Source organism: Ctenopharyngodon idella, chromosome 17 (assembly GCF_019924925.1).
Source record: "Ctenopharyngodon idella isolate HZGC_01 chromosome 17, HZGC01, whole genome shotgun sequence".
NCBI classification, from domain to species: domain Eukaryota; kingdom Metazoa; phylum Chordata; class Actinopteri; order Cypriniformes; family Xenocyprididae; genus Ctenopharyngodon; species Ctenopharyngodon idella.
The window spans coordinates 7,553,325-7,568,355 of record NC_067236.1 but is presented as its reverse complement, the minus strand read 5'-3'; the positions used below and the strand labels follow the sequence as shown (position 1 = coordinate 7,568,355).

At 37.6% G+C, this 15,031-nt stretch overlaps 1 protein-coding gene across 3 annotated transcripts in view; it reads right to left on the bottom strand.

Moving 5' to 3' along the window:
• Positions 1 to 14,594, bottom strand: part of hspa12a (heat shock protein 12A) — a 42,092-nt gene extending 27,498 nt beyond the window's left edge. For 2 of the 3 annotated variants that reach the window (XM_051868582.1, XM_051868584.1), the window contains exon 1: positions 14,306 to 14,594. In XM_051868582.1, coding sequence (XP_051724542.1) covers positions 14,306 to 14,345 — 40 coding nt within the window. In that variant the 5' untranslated portion in view covers positions 14,346 to 14,594. Of the gene's footprint in view, positions 1 to 12,884; positions 13,025 to 14,305 lie in introns of those variants that run through there. The other variant, XM_051868583.1, reaches the window with a different exon arrangement.
• Positions 14,595 to 15,031: the final 437 nt, after the last annotated feature.

Below are 15,031 nucleotides of genomic sequence, written 5' to 3'. Positions count from 1 at the left end.
GACCAAAGGGAATTTGGCAAGATTGGAGAGGGGGGGGAAAGCCATTAACAGATTGCAAAATTAAGTGAAAACTAATTCCTAATCATAACTTCATTTAACTCCACATCATATTAAGAAGACTCTACAGTAGCTTAGCTTTATGTTGAGTTTATGTTCATATTCATCAGTTCTTTAACACATCAACACTGGAACAACTGGGCTTAGAGCTGCACGATTCTCCCACGATTCTGAATATACAGCCAAACAAAATAACATGTAATTTACTAGAGGTTCTGACAAAATATAAATTGCTGACTCTAAATGCTGGAAAATGTTTGAATGAATTATTTAAAAAATGGTTTTGAATGAATTCAATGATTCATTAATAAATACTTGTTTTATTGCAGGATGAATCAGTGTTTTTGAACAAATCTTTTGAATGAACGATTCAATGACAAATACATTTTTTAACAGTCAGTTGTCGCCACCTAGTGGAATTAGATGTAATTGATACAACCGTTATTTGACGTGCCAAGTTCGTTTCAAAAGGTAGTTTGCTCTATTTTGATGGCTATCGTAGACATTGGTGTTTAAATACTAACTTAAAGCTTATATCTCAGTACTTCTGTGATAATGTGAATATTTGTAACACAGAAATAACTAATGTGTGATTCAAAACCAAGCGGCAACCTCCCCCAGTTTCTCTTGAAGCCAATACGGAAGTGACTTAAACTGCAATTCATCGACTGGCCGCTAGGGACAGGCTCCAAAAGAGAGCAGAATCTCATTGAGTCCCATGTTAAAATGGCCAACTTTACAGCAGGAAAAAACATGTTTACAGCCTGGATCAAATTGTGGTTTTGGTCTATACAGCTAATTTTGCCCTTCATGACAACTCTGAGGGGTGTGAATTATTTTATAACTCGTCCGTTTAAATTTTATTAAGCTTTAAAGTTCTGCAGACATATGTGCGTCTGTGTACATGTGCACACATGCGGAAGATAAACAGAACACACGTTGTTGGATCGTGGCATTGGCTAAAAGTTTTGTTCCTGAGATTTACTACAATGACAATGGCAGGAGAATATAAAACTCCGACAGCACGCCTGGATATTATAACAAAAACTGCTGCATTTTGAAAAATTATACTTTGGGCGCGGGCTCATTTGTTTGTGAGATATATACGATCATGCAGTTTTACAACATAAACGCTGCTCAGGTTGCATAATTTCTTGAAGAACAATGATGGAGAGCAGATCATTCAAAAGAAATGTGATGCAAACAATGGATAATATATCAATATTTCATGGATTTAATGCTTTTGTGGACAAAAAGTACTGTTTTTTGTTTTTCAATGGACATTCATGGACATTTTACCCAAGTGCCACGGATTGGATTCATCTAAAGATCGCTATTTCATTATAAAGGTATGAAGTCCCGTTTGATTTTTCATGTTGTTATTTGCACACCTGACACAAATTGCAATTACTGGTGCTGGAGCATCTATGTCATAAAAAAGACACTGTAGATTGACAGTAAACCTTTAGAATTTTCAAATGATATAACTTGTTAACTTTATTAATATTTTAGATAGTATCTTAGATAGATAGCTCCTTTGCCTGCTAACATGATCACGTCGAGCTAGGCGGGCGTGGTTTCAGTAACCAGGCACCTCAGCTCCAACCGCATCCCGCCTCTTTGCCCATTTTCAGTTATCCGGGAGTGACCTGCGGTGACGCGCTGCTAAGATGGCAGCGGCCTCATTTTCGCTTCAAAAATGCTCTTCAGAAATCTTTGGGTGACGTCACGGACGCTACGTCCATATTTTTTTACAGTCTATGTTCAAAACGGCTCTCTCTGGCTCTGGCAGCATGAACACAGATTTGAACGTTCCGGTATGATTTTGTCAAAGGTTTAATAGACGCGGGAGAATTGTTGTCATTAATAAAGTAGGATTGCGTGGGTGCTTGAATCGAGATTGCGATCTTTTTACGATTAATCGTGCAGCTCTAACTGGGCTACTTGTATTTTGACCTTTCAAAGAGACAAAATAGCTTCAAGTGCCTTCAATCTGGTTAATGATTTTATTCCATGGCTAGCACACTCAGACAGAGACATCTGTAAAATATTACAACTCTGGATAACACACTACAGTTTTGATCCATTATGAATTATACAAAAAAATTTTTTACAGTTTAAATCAAATCTCAACATGTGTGATATATCATAAATGGCTGCTTACTCTGTAACTTTTGGTTTGAAAATTTTCCAAAAATAATAACCAAATGCAGAGATACAGAAAAGCGAATCCATCATCATGTCAAGTTGAAAATTCCCTGGTAAGTGAAACCAGATTATTAAAAGGGTAAATGCAAAAAGTATGCATATCTCAAGTGTTTTTTATAAACATTATTAGACTGTATTACTCAATAGAACTTTCCAATGAATTTTGTGTGAACAGTACAGTTTACGGCTGATTTTTTAGGCCCGAAAGCTAAACACACTAAGCTCAGTTATATACTCTCCAGCTAAACAAGCCGCAAACAGCTACCAAGTCAAGCCGTCTCAAAGAGAGGCCATTGACAGGGCAGGGCTGCTCCAGTTCACGTGTATGTGAAGGTCCATTCAGAGACGCAGCACTATTAATGCCAAAAACACAGCCGGCCGTCCTCTAGCTCACACTAACTGTGTCCAGCTGGCCCTATTCACTCACAAACACATACTCATACACATACACACAAATAAACACTCACATTCATACACAAACACTCCTCCCACACACAGTGGGCGAGAGAAGCCATGCAACAGCTGTGACTGCTGCAATCTTATTAGTCTCTCTCTGGCTGTTAGGGTTGCCAGTAGGGATGCTAATGATTAATCGACGATCGGTCGATTGTTGATGATAATTTAATCGATAAAACTTATCGATGGTCAATTAAGCAAAGTCATAATTAGAGTAAGTAGTTTTGAGGCTCATGAGGATTCAGTGTGGCTAATTTGCAAAACACATTCAGCAGATACACTGGAAGAATGAAGCAAGCACACTTAGTTACATGTTCTAAATGTATTAATGTCTTCAAGCCATGCAATGGATTAGGTAGGATAGCTGTTTTTACTGAACATGAACATAAGAACTACTTTCAAATGGCGTAGGAAAACACTGCGTCATGATCGTGATCCTAGAAGTCCACATTGTCTTATGTTGTGTTTGGGTTTGTTCAAGACCACCTGATCTAAATAAAGATATGCGATCTACTATGGTTTACTAATTATTTATATAAGCTGCTAACCAAAACATGGCACAAAAGTATCATGTGTACACTGTTTACACATGGGTCGGCTGCAATTTTTCATACAAATAGTTGGTACAGTTTGGTCTCGAACTGAAACAAACATGCTTGTTGTAGTCTGCTAGTTGAGACCTTTTCAACAATATACTGTATGACACAAATCTATCTGTTATGTACTATGATTTTACATTTTCATGTAAAGCAGAACACGAGTTCACACTTAAAAATGATTAGACAGAGTAAAATAATATGTGTATTTGGCGTGCTGTCCGGAGGAGGGCTTTGAGCTCAGAATGTGGGCCGAACCCAAAGTACTCCCCTGTATCTCTGGTTAGGATAATAACTAGGCGGAGTGTGCGGAGATGGGTTGGTGAGGGATGCAGAAAAAAAGCTGTCGAGGAACATAGGCGAGTCAGCTACATAGGCCTTCTCTTATGTTGATTGAGTAGATCATTTGAACGTGCTCCTCCCAAACTTTGTTAATAAAACATAATTTATTTTTATCATATCATTATTAAAATATGTCAGCAAATTTAAAAGCACTTGTTAAGTGATGGTTATATTCCCTATATTCACCGTAAAGCCAAGCTTCTAGCTTTAAAATAACACCTGTTTGGTTAAGTAACATGATAACTGGGTACTTTTTCAAGGAAAATGCATTACACCCAACACTGGTGACAACTGACCAAAATGCACAATTGCAATGCCTACAGTTTTTAAAAACAAGGATTATTCACTGAATTAAGCACTAAAATGCATTTGATATGCAAATCACTTTGATTTTGGCTCACTGATATGGCATCATTGCATCTGTTAATGTCATATTAAAGACAAGTCCCACAATAACACCAATATTAAAATTCTGGCTGATAACAATAAATTGATAAATTCATGTTATGGCCACTGAAGGTAGGGTAGGCCATTTCTGAGAGGCTAGCAATAGCTTGCAAAAATTTGAGTCTGAGGACGTGAACAGCTCCGGGTAGAACGTCACAGGTTGCCATCTTGTAATTACGGCTATGACATCGCGTAAACGCAGCATAAGCTCGTTGTTTTGATTAAGGAGGAACTGTAAAAGGTGACTGTCTGTCTACAACTCTGCATAGCCTTACGGAACGCGCTGATGACGTGTGATGTTGCATTTGGAACGAATGTAATGATTGGACAAACATTTTTTGGTCCTGAGACTTCCACAGAAGATCTATGTACATTTTTTTTTATATTCAGACCACTTCTATTATTGATTGCTATCATGATGTGAAGAGAGATTCAACTAGTATAACAAAGAGTATTTATAAAAATATTGCCGACCCCAACCTTAATTAGCCTACCAAATGATAAAAAAAAATTCTTTACTATTTTGTCTAAATAAGTTAAAAAATATAATTTTTAATGCTACATGTGAATTTAGACATCAAATCTATATAGCTTTTACCCAGGAAAATTATAACACTGATATCATAGGCCTAGGCTTTAAGATGCTAAAATACAAGACAAATTTCCTATATGGATTTAATACAGAACATAATTCTGTTAGCTTGTTAGCCGTTAGCTGATGATTCTGTTTAGTGTTTAATATTGGATGCTTAGTAACATAATGAACATATCTTGAGAGTTTTAGACTCAGCTAAGCTGGATATGAAAGTATGCGTCTGTAGGATTTCCTCTCATCTCATAATGCTGGAATGTGAAGTTTGGAGAAAAATTAGAGGGTTTGAAAAGAGCAGAAAACTTCCATTACATTACGAAAGACAGAGCGGATGAGTGTTTCGTCATCTGCATCTACATCTCCGTCACCCCCCTAAACCTCAAGCCATAACTCATAAATAGCATTACAAACACTTTTTAGACTGTTTAGACTAGAGGGGCGTACAACGCACATCATCTCATCCCAGCAGTCTCCTCCCAAATCAACGCCAGTACCCCATTACCTCAGAGAAACATGATACATACTGAGAGAAGGAGCAGAAAGAGAGAGAATTGATTTTTGCAGTGCTGAATAGAGCTGTAACCAGCAGTCATGCAAACAACAGAGCAGCTTTCCTTTTGCGACGTTATACCAGAATAGTTGAGAGATCAGAGTCACCTGTGAACTCAGCAAGATCCAGCAGCTGTGTCAGTCAAATGGAGCTGTGTAAGCTCTGTGGGATCAATGATACTGCAAAACTGCCATCAGTTCACTAGGTGGGTTCAAATGGAAGATATAAGGATTCATTCATTCATTCAACTAAAGAAACTGATGAAATCAAGTTGTTCTGGATTCCAAAACCTGTATGATACTGATTCAAATAATGATACGATTAAATCATGATCTGATACTAATGCAAAGATGTAATAGTATTTCACAATATTATTGTTTTCTCAGTATTTATTCATGATCAAATACATGCAGCCTTGGTGAGCATTAGAGAAGTCTTTAAAAAAAAATCTAACCTTACCAATTTATTATCTGCATGTCAGATGGAATTTAAAAAAAAAACGTATTAAGATCAAATCTAACGTTGAAAACTAAGAGACAATTAGGGTTTCCTTGAAAAAGAATGAAGGTATATCTATTCGCCCAATTTACCCTGGGATTGAGAACATGGACATTTTAGATCTAAACTGTCAGAGGTGCACAGACTCCTCCAGAACAATAAAGAGAGTCTTTTGAAAGAGAGGAAAAAGTTGAAAGTCTCTGTATTTGTATGTGTATTTGTGTGCTTGTTGTGTCTACACAAGGAAATTCTAAAAATGGCCTCTTGGAGTTACAATAGTCTTCCTTCCTGTGCATCTGGTTTTGGACAGCCTGATTACAGCTGCTACACAAAGCGTAAAGAAAACCTCTCAAACTCAAACAATCACAAATGACACAATCCACAGTAAATGGTAAATCAGCAACTTGCAATAGACCGTGCGTTTTTCTTGACAAACATTTAGTTCAACGAATGTTCTACATTCAAAACATTATCTGTGACATTCTACCAGTTACCAAGAAAATCTTTTTTTAAGTTAAGTTAGTGTGGTAAAATTGCTTACTAATCATGTTGGTGCAAAGTTATTCAATACTAATCCAATCTTGTGTGCAACATAAAAGAAGATAATTTGAGAAATGTGTGTTTTTTGTTTGTACGACAATGCTAACCAAAACATGAGGTTACCAATATTCTTTAAAATATCTTCTTCCACAGAAGAAAATCATACAAGTTTTGAACAACATGAAGGCAAGTAAAACAGAACTTTCATTTTCAATTGAACTATGCCTCCAATTTCTGCATAACAGAGACTAAATAGATCTTAAATTAGGCCTATTTCCACCTCCAAATCTAAATTCCGCATAAATAGTCTAGATTCCTGCAGTCACGCTTTGAAGGTCAGGCTAAACTCTGTGTAGCACCCTTGAAGTGCAAGCTTCCTTGTAATGCCACTGTATAAGCTACTGAGTATATATATATCCATGCATCCCCCCTATTGCTCCTAAGACTGAAGGCCAGACACAGCTTGACTGGATTATTGGCATTTCTCTTCACGCTGGTAGGGTTGGTTTCCTCACATAGTGCAGTCAAGCCCACCGGGAATACACTACAAGGAATCAAGGCTTCCTGTCGGCCTCTAGCTAAATGCTTCTTTTCACACCCACCATTTGCAGAAAGCTACAAAAATAAGACCACAATTTTATATTAAAGGCATCTGAGGCAGCTCAAATGTGTCAATGACAATGATTTAGCAAATTACATCAGTATCAACCTGAAGATGAATTTGTCTCCAAACTATGTGTAAAATCTGTGTGGCTGGCTGGTCACGGTGTCTCTCTTGATACTACCAAAAGGGGTATCTGAATTATTCAAACATATGTGAAATTATTTAAACCCTCTCCAACGCAAGCATAGTGCGTGACAGACCCAGTAACTCTAGGTACTCTGTGAGTAATAGTCTAGATTTGGGTCAGAACTGAGTTAGGTCATACAAACCAAATTTGTTCTCACACACATATACATACTCACACAGCAAACATATTGGACATCTGCGTCGACTATCTGCTATGTTATTCTCAGGTGTGAGAAGGTTTTATGGGTTACTGCGTTTGTGTTTTTTTTTTTGTTTTTTTTTAATAATTCTGGCCAAAACCTTTCTGTACTTCATAGCACAAAATACACACTTAATAATGCCTGATTTAAAAAAGAAAAAAGAAAAAAAAAAGCCAAAAAATGCCATAGTTATTTCAAATGTGAAGGGCAAAATTCCTCTTTTGTGACTTTATTGAATATTTAACATTACTGTATCCTAGACCTAGGCCTATCAAGTAATGGGTTTAGCATACACATCTGCAGTGACCATTCAGACAGAGTTTTTATTACGTTATGATATCTTACACAGCTACTTTTGTATTTGAACTGAAGTTTGGTTTAAATTTAAATATAAGAGCAATAATAGTTCAGACTTAGAATTTGAATTAAATCAATAAAACGTGTGCTTTTAAATACACTACTGTTCAAAGGTTTTGGTTCAGTAAGATTTTTTAAAAGAAATGTTAAAGAAATTAATAATTTTATCCAGCAAGGATGCATTGTTAGGTAGAAAATTCTATTCCAAATAAATTCTATTCTTTTGAACTTCCTATTCATCAAAGAACGCTGAAAAAAGTATGACTAATACAGCCCCAAATATGGTTCAACTACACAGCCTCTTACAACCCGAATTCCGGAAAAGTTGGGATGTTTTTTAAATTTGAATAAAATGAAAACTAAAAGAATTTCAAATCACATGAGCCAATATTTTATTCACAATAGAACATAGATAACATAACAAATGTTTAAACTGAGAAATTTTTACAATTTTATGCACAAAATGAGCTCATTTCAAAGTTGATGCCTGCTACAGGTCTCAAAAAAGTTGGCACAGGGGCAACAAATGGCTGAAAAAGCAAGAAATTTTGAAAAGATTTAGATGGGAGAACATCTAGCAACTAATTAAGTTAATTGATATCAGGTCTGTAACATGATTAGCTATAAAAGGGATGTCTTAGAGAGGCAGAGTCTCTCAGAAGTAAAGATGGGTAGAGGCTCTCCAATCTGTGAAAGGGTGCGTAAAAAGATTGTGGAAAACAATGTTCCTCAATGTCAAATTGCAAAGGCTTTGCAAATCTCATCAATTCAGATTCAGAGAAACTGGAGAAATCTCTGTGCGAAAGGGACAAGGCCGAAGACCTTTATTGGATGCCCGTGGTCTTGGGGCCCTCAGACGACACTGCATTACTCATCGGCATGATTGTGTCAATGACATTACTAAATGGGCCCAGGAATACTTCCAGAAGCCACTGTCGGTAAACACAATCCGCCGTGCCATCTGCAGATGCCAACTAAAGCTCTAGCATGCAAAAAGTAAGCCATATGTGAACATGGTCCAGAAGCGCTGTCGTGTCCTGTGGGCCAAGGCTCATTTAAAATGGACTGTTTCAAAGTGGAAAAGTGTTCTATGGTCAGACAAGTCCAAATTTGACATTCTTGTTGGAAATCACGGACGCTGTGTCCTCCGGGCTAAAGAGGAGGGAGACCTTCCAGCGTGTTATCAGCGTTCAGTTCAAAAGCCAGCATCTCTGATGGTATGGGGGTAAATAAGTGCATACGGTATGGGCAGCTTGAATGTTTTGGAATGCACTATGAATGCTGAAAGGTATATAAAGGTTTTAGAGCAACATATGCTCCCCTCCAGACAACGTCTATTTCAGGGAAGGCTTTGTCTATTTCAGCAGGACAATGCAAAACCACATACTGCAGCTATTACAAAAGAATGGCTTTGTCAATTGTTGGTCTGCCTGCAGTCCAGATCTTTCACCTATAGAGAACATTTGGTGCATCATTAAATGAAAAATACATCAAAGACAACCATGAACTCTTCAGCAGCTGGAAACCTATATCAGGCAAGAATGGGACCAAATTCCAACACCAAAACTCCAGAAACTCATAACCTCGATGCCCAGACCTCTTCAAACTGTTTTGAATAGAAGAAGAGGAGATGCTACACCATGGTAAACATGCCCCCGTCCCAACTATTTTGAGACCTGTAGCAGGGATCAAATTTGAAATTAGCTCATTTTGTGCATAAAATTGTAAAATTTCTCAGTTTAAACATTTGTTATGTTATCTATGTTCTATGGTGAATACAATATTGGCTCAAGTGATTTGAAAGTCTTTTAGTTTTCATTTTATTTAAATTTAAAAAACATCCCAACTTTTCTGGAATTCGGGCTGTAATAAAGAAGTTAATTTGTGAAACTGCCTAGATGCACATGATTTACTGAGCTGACAGTCACAGATATCACGGATGTACAGCATAAGAACATACGTGCTGGGTGGAGTCTGCTTGGCCTGAATGGCTGTCTCTTGGCAGGCATGTATTGTAAATAAAAGCTTGACTTTGTGTATAAAGCGTGCTAAAAAGTGATATATTTTCAGATGTGAGGACTCATATGGGTTTTTAATGGAACAACCCAAAGGCGTAACATTCTCATTATCACGTAGATGGTTTGTTGACACTAAAGACGACCCTGCTCCCCCCTTCTACAACTTCTCTCTCCTTCCCTTTGGGAACCGAGGCAACCGCAGCTAATACCTATACCATGACGTAATGCCAGAATGGAATTTTTGGGCTTTTGTGAGTGTCGTAGCCGGTTTCCAAACGTCTACATAATTCACAGCAAGTTTTTCAATTAGAAAAAAAGACCTTCTCATCTGCGACTTTTTAAGTCATCAAGATTTGTATTTTAGCTTCAAATTAATTACATTCAAAGCTGGAGATTTGTCTTATATAAACATGACTTTCAAGTTGCCATTAAGGCCTAAAAACATCTAAACTTTTAACATAAAAGTCTAAGTCTAAACCATAAGGGATATAATAAACAGATTTTGGAGATCAAAACCTTATTCTAGCTCTGACTGTTATTATAGAAGAACTCTGAGGAAGAGAAACAGCGAATGAGAGAGAACGAGAGTGAGTCTGACCTACACAGATGCTGACACAGACAGCACTCATCAAATTAAGACGTTCTAAGCGAACATGCATGTGTGAAGCTAAAAGGCATTGAGCTGACCTCAAACAGAGACGCTAATGGCTCCGCTTTAAATTACATTACCTTGTCGTCCTACCTCTCCAAACACACCCCAGACACCCCCTGCCAGCTGAGCATCTCCTAGACTGCAAGGACAAGAATTTACTCGCAAAGCACGTGATGAAATGCAGAAAATATTGCACTGGTTAATAAAACGCCCAATGCATTTTTTAGATCCACCAAAATTTACTTTCGCATTTTTGTGCATGTGAAGCGAGTGATTGATTTATTTGCTCATTTCCCACTACACATTCTCTCCTCAGCCATGTGTCTGGACCGTGGCTATTTAAACAGATGTGGTTCCACATCACGTCTTGTGGCCACACCCTGACAGTGGACATTATCTCTGCTCTCTCGGTCACGTCATACTGCTGAGCCCAGAGTTACAGGCATCTGGGCGTGCATGTGTTAATTTGTGCATGTTTGTTTGTCACACATATGGGTATTTGCTGTTAGCTGGTCACAGTTTACGTGCACGAATGCTGCAGACAGGCATGAATACCCCCATCTCATCCATGCTGACTAAGCAGTCCTGCCCCAGCCACGTGCATCAGACTGTTTAAATGCACCAAGCAGTCCACTGCAACCATGTTCACCATTGCAGTCAGCGCCGCTGAACTCCAAGAAAGAGATGCTGTTGTGTGTTTAATGGTCACAAACCCATAAAGGTTTAGCAAACACAGATTCAAATAGGCTACTTCTTTTTCTAAACCAAATACATAAAATGCAATCATATGCAAACATCAGTGCAACCATCTCCATCAATATTTTATATGCAACAAACATCAATTATCAAATACTATTATTTATAATAAAATTATATTATTTATTGTATTATTATTTGTACTGCTCAGAAGCCAGATGCAAGGCATCAAAAAGAAGGATACATCAAATAGAGCTTTATGTGAACATTTATAGGCAGACTAGTGAAAATATTAACTTTTTTGAAAAAAAATATTCATAAAATAGCATTAAATAAACAAGCAAACAGCAAATTACCATCAGGAAAGATTTGCAGTGAAAACGCATGACGAAATGTATCTAAAAGTCAGAAAGCCATATTTGTTTACATAAGGCCTCCACATGCAACACACACGACTACCCATCTAATAAACCATTTCTGGGTCTAGTCTTCTCTTCTGTACCCGCCTCCATGTGCTACCTATGAGGCCTTCTCCCCTTGACTCAAACAATGACTCCTTTATACTCGAGGCCCGAAGTGGCACCGTGGGAATGTGCTGGGGGGCGGAATGTTTTTATTCTGCTATTGGCACCCTGACCAGAGGCTGGCGACGCAAAGGTTAAAACAGTTACACACAAACACTCAAGGCAGAAGGTGTGGACAAGTTGTCAATTTAAGGGCATTATGGAGTTCATTTGCACATTTCAACAGCCAAATGGTCCAAAAAACATTTGGCAGCAAGTTCAATGTTCTTATGCAAATTTCCCAGCACGTTGCAATTAGCAGGCCAGTGTCAGATCCTCAACATCCTGGTCTATTTAAAACGTTTACAGTACGACTCATTTCAGCGAATCGATTCTTTAGGAGAGTTTTCTTTAAAGAACCGTTAAAAAAGAGTCAGTTTTTTTTAGCGCTACGACATAACTGCGTCATCGCGTGGTCTCTGATATATAACGTGCCATAAATGCGTATGAAAGCACATTGGTGTTCATTTCAGCTCATAAAAACAAAGTCATAAAGAACCAAAATATCGTTTGTATTTACATTTCATGGTTGTTTTTGCGCTTTTGAATAAAATGCTAGTTATTTTAAAATACAACTTCAGAATACGTGTTAATAACTAATACAAGCAAGTCATAAACATATATTTATTACGTTTTATTTGTAACTTTGCCGCTATCAAAAATAACTTTTCGATCCATTAGCTCACACTCATCAGTTTTTGCTTCATATCGAATCGGTTCTCTGTTCAACGAGTCAGTGATCCGCTCGGACCGAATTTGAGAATGAATCATCCAGACTGGGTTTGTGAACCGGTTCAACCGATCTGCTGAAAGATCCGGTACAAAAGAACGATTCATTCACGATTTGTTTGAAAAGACGGCAATGTCGTAAAGATTTTACGCATCTCTCCACCAAATATCACCTTGGTGCTGTCTAATGATGTCTACTACATAAACAGTCTCTGGGAATCATACTCATGATGACTATAACACAGATGCTCTTGCTGTGTCAGAGATGCGCCCCTCCTGAATCATATTACATCACATCAGCAGTCAAACTGGCGTCCTTCCTAAAGGACAGACAACAGCAGTTCATGTGCTCATTTACCTCCCAATGCGCAAAACTGTCAGAAACATGCCAAACCTTGAAACAAGCAAAATATACATACGCGCTACTGTATGAAATGTTGTTTTGATACCAGAGCCATGCTGTAAACGGTCGCATCATTTCTCAACATTGCGATTATTCCGTATCAAAACGAGCACTGAACCGTTTTAAAATGCGTTATGAAGGTATATTCAAGCTCTATGGTATGTTTGGGTCGGTGGTTGAGGAGCCCTACCTCGTTCCGGCTTCACCTGGGATGATGATGATGGAGCGTGCAGACTTTTGCTGCATTGACTCAAAGCTCCCAGGAGCGAGATCACGTGACCCAACTCTGCACCGCTACTATCTCAGTCACCCAAGTCTACACTGCGCTTTTAAAGTCAGATGCAGTTTTTTTTCCTGGCGATGGCATTATGCCATAAAGAGTCGTGCAGGGATACAAATCTCCTAAAAGATATACTAGAGGTGGAATATTATGTTTACATCCAATGCAATATAGATTGCCAAGCAGCGTGCAGCAGACTAAATTGTGCTTTCCAGGAATACACTGTAGAAAATGTTTAGCCTACTGTAAAAGCTGCCAGCTTGCCAGTACAGTACCGTAAAATACTGAGACGACATTAAATGTGTCATTAAATCATATAGCTAACGTCCTATTTGAACTTTTGAAATATGTTTGTTACTGTTAAGTGCTTGGGAATAACACAGGTAGGCTAAGTGAAGACAACACGTTGACTTACAGGAACAAAAATGTACAAAAATAATACATTAGCCCACATCTAAATAAATATGTGACACTTGAGCGCAAAACCAGTCATAAGGGTAAATTAAAAAAAAAAAAAAGAGAGAGATTTATACATCGTCTGAAAGCTGAATAAATAAGCATCCCATAGGACAATATTTGGCCGAGATACAACTATTTGAAAATCTGGAATCTGAGGGTACAAAAATAAATAAATAAATAAATAAAAATATTGAGAAAATCGCCTTTAAAGTTGTCCAAATGAAGTCCTTAGCAACGCATATTACTAATGAAGGGAAACACCACTGATTTACACCATTGATTTACCACAACTAAACCTTTATACACACAGAATTTCATAAAAATATTTCACCAGGAACATGACATTTATTAATAGACGATAAATTAATACTTTGAACATTGTATACCATTGTCACCATTTTAACAATAATATGCCATGAAAGTAGTTGTAAAAAACAAACAAAACAAAAAACAGATTTTTTTTTAAAATATTATTTTATAGCCTAATTTTAGGCCTACTGTAAACTTTCATAGGCCTATTGTCTTTTAAAATATAATTTTACCGTAAGCTAGGTCTATATGGTTACCAATTAGCCTACTTACAGTAGCCTACAACCAATTATTAGTTTAGCCTACTAGTATTATTAGGCTATTTCCCGTTTAAATTAATGTCACATTTTTAGTGTCACAAAATAAAGCTAACCCATTGTAGATAAGTACAAACGTACTATGATTAAAAAGCGGTGTGTGGATTTGTCTCAGAAGGCGTTTGTGAATATAATTACTCTTGCAGTAATGATATCATGTGTGCTCTGACACTGTGGGCGTTGATAACGGGTTGCGTGGAATAGACTGCTCACTGCTTAAACTTTCTTAAATGCGATTTATCTTACCTGTTATGATGTCGTCAATCACCAACTCTTTCTCAGTCATTGTTTAAATCTTCAGGTTTTCTTATTCCCGTAAAGATCCCACTTAATGTCTAACTTTTTGCGCGGTTCATTAGATTCTTTACAGAAAGCTCCCTACTTTCCAATCCCGTCCCGTTACTACGCTCTTACTCCCACCAAACTTCCAACCCTAAACTAGTCAAGACTAACGCTTTGGAGCGCATTTAAAATAAAGTATCTCGAATTTGACCTACAGTTGAGTTTTTCTCAGACTGTCTGACATCCAGAGAAAGGAAGTGTACTGATCCCGACTTACGTCTGTTGGCCCGCCATCCCGCCCCGCCCTTCGCTCGACTCCATGTGCAATACTAATGAATACAGTAACAGAGTAAACATAGGCCTACTCAACTAAAGTGACACGTAATTAATTCTTTAATCTAGCAATTCTTATATTTATATGTATACTGAGAAGATATAGTCAAATAATTGTGTATATAGTTTGTTTATATCTATCCGTCTTTAATTAAGTCGGAATGTTTATGGGGAGTAGCCTAGATGAAACATTGATCTATGGAATGTTATCAAATATCAAACCATATTGCCTGGAAATTGCACATGGTGAAATAATACTGCATCACGGCATGTAGCCTATAGTATTGCATGGAAAACATTGTGCATGGTCTTAAAGTACTATAGGTTCTCTATGGTTCCTTGAAGAACCATACAGGC